At 42.6% G+C, this 24,625-nt stretch overlaps 1 protein-coding gene across 1 annotated transcript in view; it reads right to left on the reverse strand.

Annotated features, from left to right (window-relative positions):
* Positions 1-24,625, reverse strand: part of SMPX (small muscle protein X-linked) — a 52,943-nt gene that overhangs the window by 13,173 nt on the left and 15,145 nt on the right. The window contains exons 3-4 of the mRNA XM_006048923.4: positions 24,478-24,564; positions 17,727-17,875 (exon numbers count right to left, since the gene is read on the reverse strand). Of these exons, the coding sequence (XP_006048985.1) occupies positions 17,741-17,875; positions 24,478-24,564 (222 nt within the window). The 3' untranslated portion in view covers positions 17,727-17,740. The remainder of the gene's footprint in view (positions 1-17,726; positions 17,876-24,477; positions 24,565-24,625) is intronic.

Genomic DNA, 24,625 nt, shown 5'->3' on the forward strand with positions numbered 1-24,625 from the left:
TGATAACTGTCATCATCAATCAGCCAGTGGTGAGAGTACACCATCTTAAAAGAGGATCTTCTAATCTTAGTCAAGGGTTTAGATGACTACAGTCCCAGCCAATATCTTGACTGCAACATCATCAGGGATGCCAGAACCACACAGCTCAGCTACTTGTGAACTCCTGACCCACAGAAACTCTGAGATAGTATTATTGCTTTAAGCTGCTAGGTTTGGGGTAATTTGTTATACAGCTGCTGCTGCTAAGTCGCTTCAGTCGCGTCCAACTCTGTGACCCCATAGATGGCAGCCCACCAGGCTCCTCTGTCCCTGGGATTCTCCAGGCAAGAATACTGGAGTGGGCTGCAATTTCCTTCTCCATGTCATACAGCAATATATAACTAATACAGTTGCCTTGGGCCAAGTCCAGCTCTTATATTTTATATGTCAGTGAGTAGAGGTTATTAATGGGAATCTCAAAGTTGGCATTTTGTTTATCTCAAAAACCAGATCCTAGCTGCAGAATAAGACCATATTGCTTTGGGCATTTCTAAAAAGGCGAGTAGCCAGTCTCTAGAGACTTGCCATCCTAAAAACTCATGGATTCCCCTTTGTGGAAGCAGGCCGACACAGCGGGCTGGCCTTGAACCAAAGCTTACAGTGCCATAGTTCAGCAAGCAGCAATTAGTCCTTAGCATATCATACAAACCCCACTTACATTGCGTTTACATCTAGACACTCAACTTGTTAAAGCAAACTTCAGTGGAATGGGGACTTACTTGGGCTTTGCTCTTAATGAGTCATTCCAAAGGGTGCAACTGGAGGAAACAGCACCCCTAGCAGTTTTTAGTCTGAGATGAATTGGGAGAGGGGTTCAAAGTTGCTGAGTTAATGGTTAAACTCAAGTGACTCTCCAGGGCGTGGGACATATCTGGAAAGCAGGCCCTTTGCATTGGCCTGGACCTTGGTTAGACTGAGAGACATTGATGGCGCCCTTACCTGTGATGATATGACTCTGTGTATCTTGGAATAGACACACAGCACTAACAAGGCATATAGCACACTCACTAGTGGGAACCACCATATCTTCAGCCCCTTCTAAACCCAACATGGCTATTGTTCTGAACTCATGTGGTAGTCTGGATACTTCAGTATCTCTTCCCCATATCCTATCCCAAACAGAGGTTGTGGCTCACCACGGATCACCCTCTGAATAAATGGATATAGATGCTGCATGGCATTCAAAGAATGTGTGGCTGTTTTCCACATTTAAGAGACTTTCATTGCAACCATCTTCACATTGAATGAAAGAGATACTTTTCCAAACAAGAAATATTTCAGTTTGGTTTGTCCATGGAGGATCTGAGAAACATTCTCTAACCCAGTCCTTCTGACACAAGTTGCACATTGGACTCACCTGGGGGTCTTGTGAAGCATACCCTCCCTTATTTTTTGGGAGGGGCTCAGGCAAGTCCAGGTGATCCTAGTGTGTAGTCAGCACTGAGGATGTTCTAACTGTACCCAGCAACCTGCTGCTGCCTGACCCCAAAACTAAAGGAACTAGAATAAAAATAAGTCAGTTGTTCAGAAACTGGCTTCAGTTCTTATGTCATAATATTTGAGAAAAGCTATACAACTGCCCATCAATCAGCCAGGTAGCTGGAATCCTGGGCCTGTTTTGTATTGGACTTGAAAGATGTTCAAATTTAGAACATCTTATGTGTTTTATTCCCACTGCCTGGACATCCATAACAGTATGCTTGAATGAAGATGATCATACCTGGCTTTTTGGTCTCTGCATATACTTGAAATTTGGCAAGGCCTTCCTTAGAAATATTTCTATATAGATTGGAAAAGTGACTCCTCTTATTTCTTGCCAATCACTGCATCCAGAGATCTCTATATTATTTGTTACAACTGCATGCGAGTCTAAAATTATCTCAAAAGTTTAAATTGAAAATCAGATGTGGGCTATACTTGTTCCCTGGACCCTGGTTTGCCAACCCTTGGACTATAGCAGGGTTAAAACTTAACAGTTACAGAAATGAATATTATATCAGTGAGATTAAGTGACTGGTAGGTAAGTTGATGCCTTATTCCTCATGCATTATATTATGATTCTCTCTCATAATTTACACAGTGCATCCTGTGCAACCTTGGGCAAGTTATGTAGCTTCTCTGTGCCTCGGTTTTCTCACCTGTAAAATGCAGCTCTTATGTATAGCAACTCATTTAAGAATTACGAGGTAGAGTACTTGGGACAGTGCCTGACCCTTGGAAGCACTATTGTAAGGGCTAATGACTGTTGCTTCATCAACGCATCATGTTATCTGAATTTCAGCAAGGAAATGTGGCCAAGTTGCTTTCTATACCTTTGGATACTAGCTATAAAACTGTGGACCAGATACTGGAATAGTTAGGGGATTTGGAATGTCCAGACCTAAACAGTCTAGATTGAGGGCTCTAGGTCAGTCGTTCTCAAAGTGTGGCCCCCAGACCACCAGCGTGTTAGAAATACAAATTCTCAGGCCCACCCCAGACCTATAGAATCAGAAAGTCTGGAGGTGGGGCCCAGCATTCTAAGTTTCAGGAAGCCCTCCAGATGGTGCTGATGTTTGAGAAAGTTTGAGAACCTCTGCTCTAGGCCAGACTGAAGAGTTTCTGTTGCCATAGCCCACAGGATGCTGTCCTTGGTGCTGCCTTGTCCCCACTCTCCTCAAGATCTCAGTTAAACATAGGGACCAGCTTGCTTCTCAGATTGGCAGATCAGACACAAAGTCAGCCTGGAGAAACAACTACACTAGTGGATGCTGGAATGTGGACCTGAAATGGTCTCAGTCGGTTGGAAGTGCCAGCCAAAATTCGCAGTTGTTTTGATTTTTAATAGAGTTTTATTTTTACCTAACACAAATTTCTAACTCAAGTTTCTTGGCATTTGAACTCCTACATGTTCAGTGAGGTTGTCAGCAGTGATGTGGGTATCCAGGCACTGTATTTCTAGTTAGCACTGTGGCCAAGATTGCACGATTGCAGCAGGTTGCCCCTGAGTACAGGACTGAAGCCTTGCCCATCACCTCTTGGCATTTTATGATTTCATCACCTAGTGAGGAAGGGTACCACCCAGGAGAAAACAGAGTCTGCAGTTAGTTATGGAGTTGCAGTGAGATGGTGAGGTGGTTCAGGGGTCATTCTGATGCAGCTTCATATGCCATCTGTTTTGGTCTCTGGGCATTATCAGCTGTTTTGTCTTATCCAGGCCATGTGCTCTTCCCATGCACTGGGATTCCCTGCCAACCAGGGGCTCTAAGACCAGCTCAGTTGGTGGTGTAGCCTAGTCCTGGCGATGGAAGCAGGTCTATAATTGGCCCTTAATTGGATTGGATTTGGCTCAGAATGACTCCCAGGCTGTCTGTCCCCTGACAGATAACCAGCAGTGAATGTTGTATATAATCCTGTAAGGGATCTGGGATGCCATTTCTTGGCTGTTGCTGACAATGGAGAGCTTTCCAGAAGAGTTGACCTTCAGGGTGATGATCTGGGAGTATCTTAAAGAGAAGTTTTCCCCAGGTCCATTTATTTGCCACCTGGTCTTTCTTAAATTAAGACATCCCAACCTGATTTTCAAATTCCAGAATCAAATATGTGTGTGTGCATTGTGTGTGTGTGTGTGTGTGTGTGTGTGTATATATATATATATATATATATATATATATATATATATATGTGGAAATGATACAGTATTTTTTTAATTAGGCAGCAATAAAACAGTAAACAGAGATGGAAATTGAGATAGTACTTTTCCTTTGAAATATATCTATAGATATAAGTGGGTAACTTAATCCTAGCTCTTTTTCTCTGTGAGAAAAGTCCCTCTGGGTATAGGCAAAACCATCATCTGTCCTGTTCTGGCCCACTGCATGGGTTGTAACTAACCCCACCCACCCCCGGCACCTGCTGCACCCTGAATGGTGGTCCTACCTTTTTGATATATTTGAAATGAAAAGTACTATCTCAACCCATGCAATGGACCAGAACAGGACAGATGATGGTTCTGCCAGAGAAAGAGAGCTAGGATTAAGTTACCCACTTATATCTATTGATACAAATGGACTTAACTACACTTAATCAAAAATTAGTCTTAAAACAAACTCTCTTGATGATACATCCCACAGTCTTCTACCCTGAGTGAAGCTGAAAGTCACATAAGAGTGAACTGCAAATCCAATTCCTGTCCTGCCTGTCTCATGGAACTGTTGTGAGCCTCAGAAGAAAATAAACACAGAAGTAGGCTGGACTTTTTAAAATCAAATGCAAGAACTTGTTAATATTACTACTGCAAGTAGCTTCCAGTTAAAACATGGGATTTAAAACTTGCCATAAAGCTCCAAATGAGCCTTTATTTCCTCATTGCCTGGTTCTTGACACTCCCTAAAGTAGCCATTTCATAGAGTCTCCAAACTGCCATGTTATGTGGCAGTTATATTTAGTACTGACTGCCTACCTGTTTCACTCTTGTTGCAAAGCAGAAATGATTCAGTTGTCAAATTTAGTATCATCAGAAAGAGGGAGAAAACGCCCCTGGAGAATACTAAGAGGAGGAGACGATGTGAATGGGGCATAAGCCAGGAGAGGACGTCCTAGAGAAGACACAGGGCCATTTCTGGATGTTTAGATCAACATGGATCTTGTTTTAGTTTCTGGACCAGACTTCAATAGTATACAGTCTGTGTACAAAAAATTACTAAAAAGATGAGATGCCTCTGTTTTTGGCCATTAAGCCCATTCAAAATGCTCAGTAAAATGGTGTCTGAAATGCATTGTTTCCCTTTCCCTTGATAGTAAGAAAATGGCAGCTTGACTCTAAATATTTCTTAAACTGCTTTTCTTCAGAGAAAGATCGGAAATGCAAACTGGACATATTTGGTAGTTAAAAGTGGCCGAGGAGGGTGTGGAAATCCTTTGAGGTCTCCAAAAATCAAATGAAAGCGCTCAAGTAAAATGTGGGTAATTTTACTGGCTTTGGAAACAGTAGCTGCTGCAGGTTTTGAAAAATGGGACTGCAGTGCCTCCTTCTGGAGAAAGATGGTACTTGCAGATTAGAGATCATTTCAGGAGGTCACTGAGACACAAGTCCTCCCAGGGGCTTGCAAGGGCCTCGGTGAGCTCAGATTAGTCACAAACAATTAATGGGGTTTCTTTTTCAGTGAGCTTTTTCATATTCCCTGGGGAAATATGCAGAACTCCTCTTTAGAGAGAATTTCATGTAAAAACCAACCAACTGACACTTGGCCTTGGAAGAAACGGACAGGGAGCAAAGGGCATGAGCAATTTGAGGGGACAAAAAAGGGAATGACATTTTCTGGATGCTGATTTGTGCCCAGTGCCCCATCTGAGTCAACTCACTCTCTTTATGTTTGCCTCTCATGATCGAGATAATCATTCCTATTTATAGACGTGGCTCGGAATGGTCGGGAACTTGCCCAAGGTCACAGACTTACTACGTGACACAGCGGGAAGTGAAGCGCAAATGTGTCCCACTCTATCCAGCACATCCAGTGCTCAATGTCTTAAGTTCCCTTTCATGGTAGTATACTATCATAATAATAGCTGCTACTGTGTACACACTATGTATGCAACTTGGTGTCTCTCAGCCTCGACACTCCTGAAGTTTCTTGTGGGGGGATGTTTGGTGGCATCCCTGGTCCCTACCAACTAGATGGCAATGGCACCCACCCTGTATTGTGACATCCAAAAAAGTCTCCAAACATTGCTCAGTGACCTTTAGGATGGTGAAAAAACTTGCCCCCATGAGATAGGTATTACTCTCATTTTTCAGAAAAAGAAACCATGATGAGCCAAATCACAGACCAAGAGAATAGCAAAGCCAGGGCATGAACCTGTGCCTGCAGCACCTCTAAAGCATCTGCTCTTCAACCTCCTTTCAATAGAATATCTGTTTTCTAACCTGTCTGGAATCTCTGTCACTTGTATTCAAAGGCCACGACTTGTTTCTTTCTTCCTGCTGCAGCCATTATGTGCTGAAGTCCACTTTTACATTCGTCCCCAACTAGACTGCGAGTCTCTCAGGGGACATTGTCTTGCATCACCTACCATTAGTGTCACAGTGCCTGGCATATAGTAGATGCTCAGATGTTCACTTACTAAAGGAGTGAATTCATTCCAGTCCTTTAATCCTTCCCTCCCATTCAAATCCAGCTCATGGTATTAACTTGCTTTATGAAGAAAAAGGTTAATTTGGCTAAAGTAAATTCCAGGTAACCCATATACAGATGATTCAGAAATGAAAATCAACTTCAATCTATTCTGAATAAATGGATGTTTGAACATGCAGAATTGAATAACCCCGTTTGGTAAGGTTTCAGGATCTGTTGTCTCCAGAACGAAAGGGCAGCCATGATTCCTATCATTTGTATCTAAAATCAGGGGTCAGGCAAAAGCAAGGCAGAAAAATGTATATTATGTGTTCAGGATTCAGTTGTGCCTCTGACACTCACGGCAGGTCTTCTGGGGTGGAAAGAAGTGCCACTGTCCTTTCTAGAGGCTTCCAGTGACTTCTGGGTGATAAGACAGGCTTGCTTTCTGCTGTTTTCCCAGCAGTCAAGATGAAATTGTTCTGAGCTGCCTTTGTGCCACCTGCCTGGTCAAAAGCGACTCCAATCTGTCTGCAGCTTAATAGAAATGTCCCTCGGTGAGAAGCCAATTGACTGACCTGCCTGGGATTAAAGCAGCCACCACCTCACCCTACACATAAAGCCTTAAACCGGAGGGTGTGGACTGATCAGTCCCCGGGCAGGGACAGGTGGAGCGAAGTACAAGTTAAATGTGCGGGTCTCGTCGTGACTCCTTCTCCTTCTCAAATGCCACAATGTGTCGGGGGAGTTAGAGCGAGCAGCGTTGTCACGATGCAGCCAAGCCTGCTGAGACAGCCCAGAATTCACTTCCCCAGTTTTCTGCGTGGGCTGCATACAGCGTGAGAAGGAATGAAAGAGAAAAGGCCTCATGGGTAGGAGACTGCCTCTTGATGACACACAGATCCTGCCAAGCCCTAGCTCAGCCCAGGGGCAAAGGCGGGCTCTGCAGAGGCCTGGCCTTCCTCGGACCAGCCGCAGCTTTGTCAGCACCGGGCCAGGGCCACAGCCTCCCAGGCACGGCCCCTAGTGCCCCTCTCCTTCCTCCTCCCCTCCTTCCTTCCTTTCCTTTCACCTCCTTGGCCTTTCTCTCATGCTTGCTCTGATATTTACAGACATTAAGGAACCCTTCCTGTTTTCCATGACCCTTAAAGAGAGCAAATGATTCATGCTTCCAGGCAATATTCTGCCCATTCACCTGACCCCGGCTAGACTCCCTGATCCGTATTTGAATCCCCAGAGCTGGTATCCTCAACGCCTGGTGCAGGCTTTATGCTCATTAAATGCTTGTTGACTGAATGAATTCATGCATGAATGGATGGATGAACAAGCAAACAAATGAATGAATAAATAAACCAACATGTCAAAGTTGTGATGTCACCTCTTTGTGTAGATGACAGTTTCTGCAGCCTTTTTAAGCCTTTGCTTGTTTTTCCTGCAAGCTAACACAGTGAAATATTGGCAAAACCCAGAAGACTATAACTAAAAGAACATTTTTAAAGAATGCAGTGGGTGCTAGTGTTTAAAAGAACTGGCTATGGAGTGTAATATCTGACCTCTGTGACTTACAAGCTGTATGACTTTGGTCAAGTTACGCAAACTGTCACAGCCTTCTTCCCCCCACATAAATGAAACGGGCATCATAGCATATACTCTGTATAGTCAGCACAAGGAGTAAATGAAATAATGTATGTGAAGTACAGGACACAGTGTCAGGCATATCACAAGTATATAATAAATGTAATGATGACAATAAAAATGATGACATTGATATTAGTGCTGATGATTACTAATGCTTAATGCCTAACATTCATATTTTAAAAGACTTGATGAGCTACTGAGATAACCTACTGCTTTCTGATACATCTGAGAGGAAAAACTAACCTACCCAAAATGGTCATGTTTAAGGCCAAATACTGTAATTCAGGAATATGCCATGTATACCATAAATATACTTAGTTTATCAATTAACAAAAGAGTATTTAAGAGTGCTTGATTCCTAAGTCTCTGATCAATATGAATTGATTATAAATATTGGGCCATTAATTACTATCCTCTTTTTATTAATGTTTTCATTTCTGTAAAATGCATTGCATTGACTGCTTGGAAAAGAATGTTTGCAAAATGGTCCTGACGTCAGTCTTTGAAGTAGATCAATCAGGGTTACTTACACTCAGCACAACTAACGTTTAAGATTGGATAATTCTTTGCTGGGGAGCAGGACTGTCCTGAGTATCGTGGGACATTGACCAACATCCCTGGCGTGTCCCCCAGTGGCAGCCCATACCTCTCTGAAGTTGTGACCAATTACTATCTCTAGACGCTGCCCTCTATCCTCAGAACCACTGGAGATAGAGTAATGAGTTCCGTTTGCACTGGGAGTAGGGCAAGTGCCAGTGGTAACTGTCCTTTAGCCCAAGGAAATCTACATCCCAGATTACAAGGGTCTACATCCTGAGTCACCTCTGCCTTCTAGTGAGCTGGCCAGAGCAGATGTGCCCTTCTCAGGGCTCAGATCTGCTTTCACCAATTCCAAATCCCTCCTGAGAATCCACACATTAGGCCTTCCAGATCTCTGTTTTAATAGAAACCATTCAGATAGCTTCTGTGTGTTTGCTGTAGAGAGGCTCTTAAAGCAACTGTCACCATCAGCTCAAAGGCTCCTCACATTCACCTTCAAGAGTACTTTACACCCACACAGGCTGTAACCAGGGCCTAGAACAAAAGCTTTACCAGGGAGGTTAACAAATGAATAAAACCTTGCACTTCGGAACCATTGCAAACTCATCTTTATCCTAAGCAATTGGGGAACAGGAAAAAAAAAAAAGAGCATCACAAATCAAAAGAAATGTGGCTCCACTAGAAAGTGAAAAATCTCAGCATAAAACCATTTTCTTCAAACAAAGTGAATAGAGCATCTGTAATTGGGTCAAAGCAGGGAACATTTCAAAATTGAGGACAAAAAATTTCAAGCAAACCACAGATAAGACATTTGGAGAAGTTGTTAGGTTTGTTTTTGTTTTTGTTTTAAGTTTCATTCTATGTAAAACAATAAATCAGTCCTCTGTCTTCTGGCAGAGGGAAAAGGTTATGAAACCATGATTAAGTCAGACTATGAAAAATAAATCCTCTTAATTCCAAAAGCTACAAGCAGCATAAAACATTTTTATGATAGAGAAAGACAGATACTATACAATCTCACTTATATGTAGAACCTAAAACATACACTCTCATAGAAAAAGAGGCCAGACATGTTGTTACCAGAGGCAGAAGGTGGGAGGAATAATTAGAGGAAGGTGGCCAAAGGTACAAATTATCAGCTATAAGATAAATATTGGGCTGGCCAAAATTGTCATTCGGATTTTTCTGTAACATCTTATGAAAAAACCCAGACAACCTTTTTGGCAAACCCAATAAATACTAGAGATATAACGTACAACATGATAACAATAATTAACAGCGCTGTATGGTATTTAGGAAAGTTGTTAAGAGAGTAAATTGTGAGGTCTCATCACAAGGAGAAAAAAATGTTTATCTTTTGTTCTTGTCTTCTTTCTTTTCATTATATCTGTATGAGATAATGTGAGCTGAGCCTATTTCTATAGTCATTTTGCAATATATGTAAATCAAACCATCAAGCTGTATGCCTTAAACTTGGCCAGTGATGTATGTCAATTTTTTCTCAGTAAAACTGGAAAAACATGAGAAAATGTGAAGTGGAAAAAGATTCAAAACCATACATGTGCTATGAATGATGCTATTTGAGAAAAAAAAATGAAGGAAAAGTAGTTCCCATTTGTGTATAATTACCCCATCCCAGTTGCTGTGCCTAGATATGCTTTTTAAAATACATCTTCCTAATCCTTCATGTCTCCCTAATCCTAAGCCCTATGAGGAAGATGCCATTTTCTGCTTTTTATGAAACCAGGAAATAGAGACACAGAGCTCAAAGTTGCAAAGGTAGGAGGTAGTTACTGCAAATCCCATATTGTTAGCAGCTTTAGTTATATTGCATCTCCTATGTAAACCCAGGGGGAAAACTGGAAGGGAAGATACCAACGTGAGTACTATGCTGAATGATAATTTTATAGATGAGTACTTTTATTTCCAAGCGTCTGTTATGTTGTGACAGTGTTTATACAAATAGATTTTTTAAACGTATTACATTTTATCATTTGAAATGGCTGATATTTCCATTCAGACATCAGTTGAATCATCTGCCATTTATGTAGAAATGGGGTAAGCTTATTCTAAGATGATAAAGGGCATGGTTCCCAAATATGGAGCTGCTAGTATTGATTTGACTGGCTGGTCATTAATTTGAGATCTTTGCTCTTTTCTTAATATAGATCTTTACAGCTATTAAATGTAATAGCTCTGATGCAAAGAGCTGACTCATTTGAAAAGACCCTGATGTTGGGAAAGATTGAAGGCAAGAGGAGAAGGGGACGACAGAGGATAAGATGGTTAGATGGCATCACCGACTCAATGGACATGAGTTTGGGTAAACTCCGGGAGTTGGTGATGGACAGGGAGGCCTGGCGTGCTGCGGTTCATGGGGTTGCAAAGAGTCGGACACGACTGAGTGACTGAACTGATCTAAACAGCTATTAATTTCCTCTAAACACTGCTTTTGCTGCATGCCACAGTTTGGTGTCTGTTATTTTCATTTTCAATTGTCTCAAAGTGTTTTCTAATTTCTCTTGTGATTTCTTCTTTGACTCATTGGTTATTTAAGAGTGTGTTGTTTAAGTTGTACACCTTGTGAATGTCCCAAATTTCCTTCTGTTCTTGACTTCTAATTTCATTCCACTGTAGTCTGAGAACATATTTGCCATGATCTCAGTCCTTTCAAATTTATAAAGAGTTGTTTTAAGGCCTAACATGAAACAAGCCTTGGACATTATGTCACATGTGTGCCTAAAAAGAATATGTACTCTGATGTTGTTGAGGGGAGTGTTCCACTAGTTAGTTTATAGCATTACTCACATTTTCTGTTTCTGCTATAGACTGAATGTCTGTGTCCTCTTGCCCCAAATTCATATTTTGAAGACTAATCCACTGTATGATATTAGGAGATGAGAACTTTGGGAGGTGAAAAAGTCATGAGGGTGGAGCCCTCATGAATGGAATTAGCGTCCTTATGAAAGAAACCGCAGAAAGCTTCCTTGCCCCTTCAGCTGTGTGAGAACGCAGGGAGATGGCCATCTATGAAACAGAAAGCAGGTTCTCACCAGATACCAAATCTGCTAGTGCCTTGATCTTGGACTTCCCACTCTCTAGAACTGTGAGAAATGAATTTCTCTTGTTTATAAAGCACCCAGTCTATGGTCTTCTTATATACCAGCCCAAACAAATTTCCTGAGACAATTTCCTTGTTGATCTTCTGTCTAGTTGTTCTATCCATTGTTGAAAGTGGAGTACTGAAGTTGCCTGCTGTTATTGTTCAGTTGTCTGTTTCTCCCTTCAATTCTGTTAGTTTTTGTTTCACGTATTTTGTGGGTCTGTTGTTAAGTGATAAACACACTTCATCAAGTGTCTGAGTACATCAATTTGCCCTTCTGCCAACACTCTCAGAATGGGCCTCTGAATCAGCAAGAATAACTGTGGTATGTAATGCTTAACATTTAGGAGTAATGAACGCCTTATGTTCTCCTCGAGCAGAGATGGCATCTTTCCGGATGACTGGTTGGTGAATATGTCTTATCTGGACATAGATGTTCTTTGAAAAATAAATCCAAATAACTCTTGAAAATTAAATGATTTTCTTCTGGATTTACATATTTTTCTCCCCCTTTGAGGAAAATGAGCCAATCTTGACATTTTTCCTAATTGTTTTCAGTTTCCCAGAGGAATAAAATTAGAATCAATAAAGTCAAATTTCTGATACCTTTACTGATTGTGGCCAACAATGTTACCTTCAGTCCTTGACAGAAAAGCTAGTCTTGCTTTTAAGTAGTAGTCTCCCAGAGAGTGCATGGACCTGGAAAGTCTGTAAGAACACATTTCTACAGATTTGCTGTGGTCAGGGCACCAGTAATGAGGCATGTGTGCTCAAGATGTATCCAGTGTGCCCCGGCCTATGAAAAGCTATATCCTAGCATAATAAGATTAAAAAAATAAAATGAATAGTCTGATAAGGATTGTGACAGCATAAACAGGTGATGCCAGAGTTGCCACAAAGTACTTGATAGAGAAGGCATGCTTCCCCAACAGGGCACATGATAATGGCTCTTTTCAAAACTACAAACTCTAGAATCAAGGCTGGTTGGTCAATGTTGGGTACAGGATAGAGACCAGCTTGACACCATGGGGCTGGATATGGGTGTGCAGGAGTTACAGATCATTCCAATTCACTCTCACTTACTGCCCTACAGCAGTGTTTCTTAAAGTATGGTCCAGTGCCCGCTGGGTGACTTTAAAAGACTCTCTGATTCCCAAATGCAAGTGCTTCCCTCAGTTCAGGCCAACTTCCATGGTGGCTCAGATGGTAAAGAGTCTGCCTGCAGTGCGGGAGACCAGGGTTCGATCCCTGGGTCAGGAAAATGCATGGCCAAAAGCTAAGTGGGTTATTAAGAATCACTAAAATTTTGCATTTTTCTAAATCCCTGGTTTTGTCTGCTGTCATCAGATCTGGCTGTCACACACCACATGGCCACGCTGCAATGTCCAACACAGAGAGGAGGAGTTCCTGCTACTTCAGAAGGACAATTTATTTCTAGTGCTTCATGGCTCCCAGGGCTTTCAATTGCTGCTATCTTTGTGTTCATTAACATAATTGTAGAACTCTTCTTAGGGTTTATCTTTGTTAATCATTCTTCTCCTAATTGCTACATTGCCACTACTTTGATACTTATTTTGTTCCTCTCTAATTCTTTGTTATCACTGAGTTCTTTAACTGCTGGAAAAAGAGAAGAGATGATGTGGGTGGGCTGTAGGATCTTGTTTTGCTCTGCCCTGAAAGTCTAAGAAGTATTGCCCTAGAAGAACTCTTTGGTCTCAGCAGGCTGGTCCACTAATGATGCTCTGGACAACTCCTACACTCAGAAATTATCTCTGAGCCTCTGTTTAAATCATTCCATTCCTACCACCTCCTTGAAGTTGTCCCTGATGCCAAATCATTGTGAGTCTCCCCCTCTCGTGAGTCATAACCTCACTTTATTCTACTGACTACTAGTCATAGGGGGTCATAAAGCCACGGGATATCTTGAATCACTGAGAGGCTATCTAATTCTTGAATGTTACCTATCTTTTGAAGTATTTTGTATTTATGTTTCCATTAAGATAAAAGTATCCTGAGAGCACTGACCAAGTTTGACATCTATTGATCTTCTAGAGCAGAATGAAGTGCCCACAGTACAGAAGCTAGTTACAGAGGTTCTTTACTGGGCTCCTGTGGTCTGATCTGAGGGTTGGGAGGGAGCAGAAGTGGACACAGAGTCTATTGGACAACAGCCCTTAGCAATCCTCCAGGTTCCCAGACCCTATTCGTGAAGTCTGAAGTGGCATCTGCTTCAGCTACAAACAGACAGGCTAACAGTGGCTTTTGACAGTGGACGTGGGGTTGGAGATTCCTGATCATGCAACAAACAAGTAGGTATGTGAGCATGAGAGGGCCCTTGGTTTTCAGGCATTGCTGCTGCTCCTTTCTCTTCATCTAACTCCTGGGCTTGCTTAAATCACCCTCTGGCCACCTTGAATAGCAGCCAGGAGACTCCTGAGAGGTACAGGAATGAATACCTGCCTTCCCCTGCCCCAGCGTAGGTTAGGGCCCCATTTGGGATTCTCCTGTCTTTCTTGGTCTTGACAGTATGTGCTGTCCCTTTGTTTCCTGGTTCTGGTGCCTGAGGAGGTTCAGGGCTAAGTCCTTTGCCATAAGCTGTGATTCAGTTCAGTTCAGTCGCTCAGTTGTGTCCAACTCTTTGCGACCCCATGAATTGCAGCACGCCAGGCCTCCCTGCCCATCACCAACTCCCGGAGTTCACTCAGACTCACGTGCATCGAGTCAGTGATGCCATGCAGCCATCTCATCCTCTGTCGTCCCCTTCTCCTCCTGCCCCCAATCCCTCCCAGCATCAGAGTCTTTTCCAGTGAGTCAACTCTTCGCATGAGGTGGCCAAAGGACTGGAGTTTAAGCTTTAGCATCAGTCCTTCCAAAGAAATCCCAGGGCTGATCTCCTTCAGAATGGACTGGTTGGATCTCCTTGCAGTCCAAGGGACTCTCAAGAGTCTTCTCCAACACCACAGTTCAAAAGCATCAATTCTTTGGTGCTCAGCCTTCTTCACAGTCCAACTCTCACATCCGTACATGACCACTGGAAAAACCATAGCCTTGACTAGACAAATCTTTGTTGGCAAAGTAATGTCTCTGCTTTTGAATATGCTATCTAGGTTGGTCATAACTTTCCTTCCAAGGAGTAAGTGTCTTTTAATTTCATGGCTGCAGTCACCATCTGCAGTGATTTTGGAGCCCCAAAAGTAAAGTCTGACACTGTTTCCACTGTTTCCCCATGTATTTTCCATGAAGTGATGGGACCAGATGCCATGATCTTCGTTTTCTGAATATTGAGCTTTAAGCCAACTTTTTCACTCTCCACTTTCACTTTCATCAGGAGGCTTTTGAGTTCCTCTTCACTTTCTGCCATAAGGGTGGTGTCATCTGCATATCTGAGGTTATTGATATTTCTCCCGGCAATCTTGATTCCAGCTTGTGCTTCTTCCAGCCCAGCGTTTCTCATGATGTACTCTGCATATAAGTTAAATAAGCAGGGTGACAATATACAGCCTTGACGTACTCCTTTTCCTATTTGGAACCAGTCTGTTGTTCCATGTCCAGTTCTAACTGTTGCTTCCTGACCTGCATACAGGTTTCTCAAGAGGCAGGTCAGGTGGTCTGGTATTCCCATCTCTTTCAGAATTTTCCACAGTTTATTGTGATCCACAGAGTCAAAGGCTTTGGCATAGTCAATAAAGCAGAAATAGATGTTTTTCTGGAACTCTCTTGCTTTTTCCTTGATCCAGCGGATGTTGGCAATTTGATCTTTGGTTCCTCTGCCTTTTCTAAAACCAGCTTGAACATCAGGAAGTTTACGGTTCACGTATTGCTGAAGCCTGACTTGAGAATTTTGAGCATTACTTTACTAGCATGTGAGATGAGTGCAACTGTGCGGTCGTTAGAGCATTCTTTGGCATTGCCTTTCTTTGGGATTGGAATGAAAACTGACCTTTTCCAGTCCTGTGGCCACTGCTGAGTTTTCCAAATTTGCTGGCATATTGTGCAGCACTTTCACAGCATCATCTTTCAGGATTTGAAATAGCTCAACTGGAATTCCATCACCTCCACTAGCTTTGTTCGTAGTGATGCTTTCTAAGGCCCACTTGACTTCACATTCCGGGATGTCTGGCTCTAGATGAGTGATCACACCATCATGATTGTCTGGGTCATGAAGCTCTTTTTAGTACAGTTCTTCTGTGTATTCTTGCCACTTATTCTTATTATCTTCTGCTTCTGTTAGGTCCATACCATTTCTGTCCTTTATTGAGCCCATCTTTGCATGAAATGTTCCCTTGGTATCTCTAATTTTCTTGAAGAGATCTCTAGTCTTTCCCATTCTGTTATTTTCCTCTGTTTCTTTGCATTGATCACTGAGGTTGATCGCTAAATGGCTAGTCACTGGCCTTTATGATCCTTATCCAAAGTGTTTTTTATCTATATTCATGAATAATTCTAGCCATGACACAGGACATGGAAAGAGTCTGAAATCTCACTAAAAGAAGTGCTGATCTTAGCTAGAAGGAGGTGCTCCTCTGTCTTATGTCTAGAGTATTATAATAGTTACACCCTAGACTTTGAGCCTTGTGGTTTTCATAGCTTGGCTGTTGTTGTTTTAGTCACTCAGTCGTGTCCAACTCTTTGCAACCCCATGGACTGTAGCACACCAGGTTCGTCTGTCCATGGGATTTCCCAGGCAAGAATACTAGTGTGGGTTGCCATTTTCTTCACCAGGGAATCTTCCAGACCCAAGGATCAAACCCTTATCTCCTGCAGTGGTAGGCAGATTCTTTACCACTGAGCCACCTGGGAAGCCCTCATAGTTTGGTACTGTGGACTTACTCAGTTTTCAGACAATGGCCTGTTTGATTAAATCACTGAACAATAATACACAGGGTAGGTGATGAATGGGTGGCCCAAAAAGGAGGAAATCACATCCAACCAGTGAGGAGCTAGATGATGGCTGGTCCAGGGTATTTACTGCTTATGATTCCAGCTAATCAATCAATGTTAAGAAATCCTCTCCCTCTGTGACCATAAACCATGGCCATGGAAGTCTCAAAATCTGACAGATTTGCAGAAGAATTGATGCATCAAAATCAAAACAGCTTACTACCTCTCCTACAAAAATAAAGATCACTCCTTGGCTCAAAACAGTGACTGTCTTCATCAGGAATTCAGATCAACTACCTGGACAATTTAAGTTTTTATATTCCTGTAGAGTAAGGACAAATGGGCTTCTCTGAGTGATTTTGCATTATTAGAATTTTTTCAGGAGGGAAGAATCATTAAAGTCTTCTCTGAGATAATGAAGTAACAAAAAATGTATTCTGGCTATTGTGGTACCATTTTGATATTTTATTGAGTTGCTATTGTTCTCCATTACCATAACCACAGATTCAAGTCTACAGAATCAGTCTCACTGCTGAATAACACCACAGGATCCTCTCTGAACTAATTTTAAAACATTCCTTTGAATCTTCAAAACCAAATCCTTCTGCAACTGGAACTGGGGTTAAATTTAGGTCAACAAGAATTTCTTAAAGGCAAAAAACCCTTTAAAGTTTGCATTAAAAATTCATGTGTCTAACTGAACAGACTTAGTTGGGTGATGATAATAAATATTACCGAAAGTTCATTTCACTTCTGGGGGCTTTCTCACAAGAAACTTCTGTTGCCTCATTCCATACATACTGGAATATTTCATCTCAGCTTGGCAACACAAGCAGTACTGAGTACAATGACACGCAGTCATCAGTTCATTTCATCCTGTCGTAATGGATACCGAGTGTGTATGGCTTCAGATCAGTTCCTGCTTATGTCACTTTCTCCTCATCCAGGTTCCTGGATTCACTCTGTGGTCATAGAATCTATTGTGTTTTGTTCTCACTCCTTTATTCTTTCATATAACTATGCTCAAAACACTGGATACTGTTCTGTTCTTTTGACTTGAAACAGCTCCTCTCTCTCCACTATAACGGAACCTTATCAGCAGAAGTTACTTGTAAATGCCCTGGCAAGTCCACATCAGTGTGACACAAGTAGCATGGCCATCGTCACGTGTGGGACTGTCTCACTAAGAAGGTGACTAGGAAGGGGAAGGCAGGCCAACATCCTCAGTGGCCGTCTGACTGGTCTGGGAATAAGACAGGCCCCAAAGCTTTGTTTACATACCGGAAAACCTTTGTGCCAGAAGCTCTGGTCTAACGTGAGAGTGCCAATACTTAGTAAACACTTCTGGAATTCCAGACTTCTTCTGTGGAAGGGTTTCGTAAACCATTTTTATAGTGGTCTTTTTGAGACAAAGGAAATAGTTTTTCACTCACCTTTTTTCTTCCAACTACTGTTCAGCTTTGGGGACATACTTCAGTTCACTTTTAATGTTCTGGATCTCTGATAGGTTGACCGCAGGTCCTGGAAGTTTCTTAGCTCCTGGAATTGGCTTCTTCTCCTCGTCTGAAGTGGGAGGAGCACCCTAAAGAAAAAAAGAGAAAAATTTAGCTCACTGAAAAAGACATATGGTCTCTCTGGGTCATGGACATGAAGCCGAAAAAAGGCAAAAATAACATCAGTGTAATTCTAGCAGACTGACTTTTTCTTGTGCTGTTGTGATCCCCTCAGAGTTTCAAGAAGATCTCATGCAATTTATGGAGGAATAAAGCTGGAAGAAAAACACAAGTAATTTCCACATGACTTAGAAAACACAAGAGTACTGTGTCTGATACAGTGTCTGATAACTCTTAAAAATTAGCACTAGTGAAAAGGATTTATGTTTCCAAGAGAAGTGTCTTACAAAACCAAATTTAATCTAGTGGGAAAGAAACCACCTTGCTGGAGAAAATTGAAGGCAGAAGGAGAAGAGGGTGACAGAGGATGAGATGGTTGGATGGCATCACCAATTCAATGTACATGAACTTGGGCAAACTCTGGGAGATGCTGAGGGACAGGGAAGCCTGGTGTGCTGCAGTCCATGGGGTCGCAAAGAGTCAGACATGACTGAGCAACTGAACAACAACAAAGAATCCACCTGCCAATGCAGGAGACATGATAGACTCAGGTTCAATCGCTGGGTCAGGAAGAGGAGGAAATTTCCCCTGGAGGAGGAAATGGCAACCCACTCCGGTATTCTTGCCTGGAGAATCTCATGGATAGAGGAGCCTGGTGGGCTACAATCCATAGGGTCACAAAGAGTCAGATACAACTGAGCCACTGAGCCTGCAGGCACGTGCATGCGTGCGTGCACGCGCACACACACACACACACACACACACACACACACACATCATAATATCATAAGAGGCCTTAAAGGCAGAGTTTGTAGACTGTTAGTACACAGCCACCTCTAACAATGACTTGGTCCAGGAGTTTTCTGTTTTTTCGTTTGGGGCATATTGGCTGCCAGCCTTGGTTCCAATGATGTTTCTGGGGTACAGAAACAAACAAACTGACATAAACAAAGCCTCTTTATATCTGGATGGGAGAGGATGCAGCAGCAGAGGAGGGCTCTCCCCTCCTACTTTGGAAAGTATTTTAGGTTTTCTGTTTTTCTGTTGTGGCTTTAGAGCAGGAGCACATTCTATACTTGTTTTGGTGGCTCCTCCAACTACTGGTAGGGGCTTCCCTGATAGCTCAGTTAGTAAAGAATCCGCCAGCAATGCAGGGGACCCCGATTCAATTCCTGGGTCGGGAAGATCCACTGGCGAAGGGATAGGCTACCCACTCCAGTATTCTTGGGCTTCCCTTGTGGCTCTGCAATGTGGGAGACCTGGGTTCGATTCCTCGGTTGGGAAGATCCCCTGGAGAAGGGAAAAGCTACCCACTCCAGTATTCTGGCCTAGAGAATTCCATGTACTGTATAGTCCATGGGATCGTGAAGAGTCGGACACTACAGAGCGACTTTCACCAGTTACTGGTACAGAAGCGCACAAGCACACTTGTGGATAGCTGTTTTGCTGATTAATCCTGAAAATGTCCCATAGTGACAAATCTATGCCTCTATGTACATACACCAAACACACAGATTAACAGGGGCTGTAAAACAGTAAGATCCATTGCTGTTCGTGGCTCCTAGGACCCCAGCTAAGTAGTGCAGATGGTTGCTGGATAGCTCCTTCCTCCTATTTGCTAGCGGTGAGGTGCCTAGTCTCCGGGGCCCTGGACTGGAGGTGCTGGAGGAACATTTGATCTCTGTGGCAGCCACAAGAGCACGCCTCTCGGATCAGTTTCCTGCAGGGAGGATAATTGAATGACAGCCCCAGCTGCTTTGCCCTGAGACACGCCTAGCACCATGCTGACGTCACACTTCCCACGGCTGCTCGTGGCCAATGGCTGAGCGTCATAGGATCCGAAGGCGGGCTTGCTTCTGGGAGACCTGGGCCTCCTCTGGGAAGGACTCGAGAATTTTCCTGAGAACAGCACTGTTGTCTAGGTCACTTCAGCCCCACTCTCCGCTCCATGATCCTTCATCTGCATCACGGTCTCATGTTTCCTGACAAGTGTTTTCCCCAGTAAATACTTTGCCCGTCGAATCTCCTCTTTGGGTCTGCTGTTTGGAGGCCCAGACTAACATAGGCTCTCTGTGAGACTGGCAGAGCTCCACCTGCTGGGCCAGCAACTGAGTGAACCGGTTCAGTTATGGGAAAAAGAATAAGAAAGAGCACGCTTGTCTCAGGTTCAAGCCCTGTGCTGTACGTGTGCCAGCCAGTCCTGTACGTGTGCCAGCCAGTCCTGTAACTCGGGTAGTAAAGCCCAGGCTGTGCTTTAGCCCCCATCGGGCTCCTACATCTAGTTCTCGAGTTGTATGAACCCTAAAGGGAAAGGGAAGAAAGTTTCCCAGACTTCAACCACTTACGTGGTGCATGTACAGAAACGCTTTTAAATTGTTTATTTAAAGGGCTGAGTAGAAATATAAAATAGTGAGTTGCTTGTCTTCTCCTATAGGCTAGTGGTTTTTCCTCGGGTCATTTTCTTAGATTCTGGCACAGTGCTAATGAAATAGCTAACATGTCACCCACACGAAATGATAGAGTCATGCAATGTCAACTCTACCTTTGTAAATACCCACAGAATGTTGTTTCCCTGAGTCACTGTACAGAGCCATAGGCTCAGCTTCTTTGCATCCTTTGCACACATTCATCATTTATAAACGCAGATTTAGAAGCAGTAGGTAAAACTGTTAAAGCTCCACCTAGAGGACAAGGTATTCTGAAACCTTCTTCATTAGGCTTTTGAAAAGAAATTTTTAGCAAGGCTGTAAGGTGTTCTTTTTAGAAAATATATGTGTAGTGGTGAGATGAAAAATGTTTCCTCACTTATAAACATTCCCATGGTTGTTAGGTGGATAGAGCTTAATACAGAAACATGAAAGAGAAAAAATATTTCTAATTCCTTCTGTTAAGTTCTCGGATGAGTCACAGTCACTTTATAATTTCAAAATGTGCTATATTACCACAATTAACACCTAAAGCCGATGTGTGCAGTTATGTGTCTGTATGCAAAGATTTATTGTGTGAACATACACAGTTAAAGGATGAAAATATTGGACATTAGGCATTTTCCTGGAAATTTATTAAAACCTCAGTGCACTGTGATTTTTATTTATCAAGGTAAAACTTTTAGCTCTTGATTTGGTAGGGTCACAAATAATGGAAAGTTATAAGTGGATATATTTAAGAAGTAGGTTTTAAGACATTGACTCAGGAAGGGGTTAGTGGTGGTACATACTCTTAGTTGAATCTTCTCTCATCTTTTAAAAAATAATGCGAATCAGATTCCATTTTTTTCTATGAATTTGTTACCATAAGAATTATAATACATTAAGGCATGAACAAGCAGGGTCCAGATGGCGCCATTTGGCTGAGTACACTCTCTTTTCTTTTTTAAGTAGATATTTGAATTGAGAAAGAACATGGAGGACACTCTTTGGTTTTAGATAAAACTTCAGAGACAGCTTATCAACCCCCAGGCCAGTCCCAGTTTCAGGAATGGCTATTGTCAAGCAGAAATGTCCCTTTTGGGGGTGACAGAGTATTTGTAAAATTGAGCAAAATGATTAACCATTTTCCAGCTATCTCACCTTCCTCTTCCTTTTTACTGCCAAGTGCCCTGAGTTTTCCCCTAAATTCTCTTTTGTACAACAGTACAGCCTGATATGCTCATTATGCTCAACCATTGAAGACTGAAAAATAACAGCAAGCACACTACTAACACATTCAATCCTCACATCAATCTTCAATCCACAACCATTATTATCCCTGCTCTGCAGTTGAGGAAACTGAGGCACAAAACTGGGGGGAGGGGTAAGAAACTTGCCCATGGCCTTACAGCTAGGAAGTAGTGAGACCAGAATTCAATAGTGTGTTTGCATCATGTAAAGGGACCAGGTGGAGTGGGAAATAATGAACAGAAAATCCCTATGTGCTATTTTGTGGCTTGATAATGATGGAATTTGAGTCAAAAGTAAGATTTGGGAGACAGAGTAGGGGCTTGTCAGTATCCTTCAAATCACTTTAATCAAGCAACTGCATTGTCTTAGGCAAAAGACCAGCCCAGCTTCTTAAGATCTGGTTGTAAGGCTTCTGTGTCGGGCACACGCCAAGTTCTGGCTGGGCTGAGCAGATGGAGAGCACGCTCCAGCTCTGCGAGCAGAGCAAGGGCTCACAGAGACCTTAGGTGGGTGGGAGGCCCAGCCAGAGCTCACAGGCCTTGTCACATGAGACATCCTGGCTTCCTGCTAGGGTCCCTCCTCTTCTTCACATCTGAGGTAGTGACAGGATTGAGATGGGGGAGTTCCTGGCTGTGACAGAGGTGGCCTGTTCTGTTCAGGGATAGTATATTATGTCCTCGACTCTAGACAGTAGTTATCTTAATGCAAAGCTAGGCAATGAATCCCAAATCTAAGAAAGTGAGCAATTCCAAGGTTTTAAACTGGATAGTAATAGAAAAGCGGGGCAGTACAGGTTAGTTGAATTCAGATTCCATTATCCCATTCAAACTATGTGACAAGAGGTGGCTCAAGCCTTGCAGCCAAGCCAAGCACCTAACTTTCCCCCTGCAATACTGTTTTCATGAGAACCTTACTCCAACATTCAGCCCAGATACCGCCCCTCCCGAAGATCCCACGAGCTCTTACAATAAAGGATACCACCCTTCACCAGCCTCCTGATCCATGAGCCCCACGAAAAAGATGTAGCTCAACTCAGGAAACATTCCTGGGGTCTCCAGATCTCTGGGGATACCTCGCTTCCTCTATCCCACAAAGCATGTCGGTTGGCCTTTTGTTTATGTGGTTGGTCATAAAATAGGTTTTCACAACCCAGGCTGTTATTAGGCTTTAGCTATTTTGGAATGTGCTGGAACCATCAGACTGGAAACAAGGCAAGAGTAAAAGCAGATTTCCTAACTGGGACACTCGTGTGGAGAGAGTACCAGCTGTAAAGAAGTGAGGGCCATGTCTACCACAGAGGAAGATGAGGGGCAAGCCTCCAAAACAACCATCATATCAGTCAGTTTAGTGAGAAAAGAGAGTCAAGCTACCTTGCAACTGTTTGCCAGACACAGTGACAGACACAGCTTAGGAGGAAGCACAGGAAGAAAACCGAATTAATTAAGAAATTAAGAAAAACAGATGAATGGAGATGTGGGGAAAATGCCTTTCTGCTTTCCCTTCCACCTCCCTGGGCTATTTTCTTACAACATGCAAAATAATAGGCCCAGGAGTCCTTCATAAAAATTGGATAATTCAGTCAGTCAGTGAACAGTCATTTACTGAATACCTGCTAGTTTATGCCATGTCCATTATATCACTGACTCTTTCCTTACAGAGACCCTTGGAGAAATGGGGGGATCGTATTTTGCAAACAGAGGTTCAAAAGGAGAGTTCATGATCATGAGCTAACTGGTGGCCAGATTAGCAGCAGCAGAACTTGAAATTATCTACCATTAAATCAGAGTAGGGCTGGATCTTTTCAGCTTTTATGTTCAAAATGTTACTCATCAAGGGTGACTGAAATTCCAGAACTTGGTGATGTCACTCAAAGATTCTATCTCCTTTCAAAAATTATCTTTCTCTTTATAGGGGGCTGGAACCACTAACTTAGGACCACATCAGTAATTATTTATGAGAAAGCAAAAGGTTAGATGCAGGACAACCAAAGTTTTATTAGGAAATTTTGAAATGCTGATTCTTTTGGACCAAATACCAGAAAGGTCATCTACAAAGTTTAAAGAAGTCTTTTCACCTTTTAAAAAACAAATACAGTTTGCAGTGCCCTGTGACTTTATTTATTGCTCCAAGACCTTAACTTTTTTTTTCAGACTCAGACCTTCCAAGTTTCATCAGCAAAGTCACAATTGAGGAAAAATATAAACATTTGGATGGGGAACTAGTCTCTATTTTTTGTACCCATGATGAATTTTAGCCCCCATTTTAGAAGACTGGGTATTTGAATTTGGAGGAAAGGTAAAGAATTAGAGGGAGGGGGAAAATCCAGAAATTGATAGACTCCCTTGCAAGTTTCTCTTTTCAAAGGAAATATCCAGGGATTGGGGCTTTCTGTTTGAATCTGCAAGTAATTTAATGTGCTTATTACCTGCGTTCCCACTGGGGTTCATCGCTCATCAGAAGCTGTACTAAGTGTATCCTGCTCGATTCAGTAAAAGCTTGGAGTGAAAACTTACCAAGCTCGTGACTACTACTGAATCAAGAGCATCTGAGAGGTTCCACTTCCCCCTACATATACACATACACAGACACAAACACACACACACACACATAGCAGACACACAAGCTGATATAGACAATGAATAAATAAACTAGATGCCAAACTCAGCATCTTCAAGTACCTGGGCCAGGCACTTAGAGTCAGCTGAAGGGAAGTGAGGGGCAGTGTGTTTCAATGGCTGACTGAGCAAGAAAGCCAAAGAAATGTGTGTTCTATGTGATGACTCCTTGACCCACATCCACTTGTGCCCTCCTCGTCCTGGAAAGCTGGCCCTCGCCTTGCCTCTGGGCCCTGTCTAGTCAGGATATTGGAGGAGGAAGATGGTGCTGAGTTCTACCAGCTCAGTTTTCCTCACCTCCTCCATCTCCGGAGTACATTCTTTTCTTCTAGGGGGTTGCCCAGCTCCTGGCCGAAAGGCTCCCATTGGAATATTGATATTTGCCTAAAAGAGAAAGCAGGGAAGATTTAGCTTAAGAGAAGTAAAAAAAAAAAGGCAATAACAT

The sequence above is a fragment of the Bubalus bubalis genome, chromosome X (assembly GCF_019923935.1).
Source record: "Bubalus bubalis isolate 160015118507 breed Murrah chromosome X, NDDB_SH_1, whole genome shotgun sequence".
Taxonomy (NCBI): domain Eukaryota; kingdom Metazoa; phylum Chordata; class Mammalia; order Artiodactyla; family Bovidae; genus Bubalus; species Bubalus bubalis.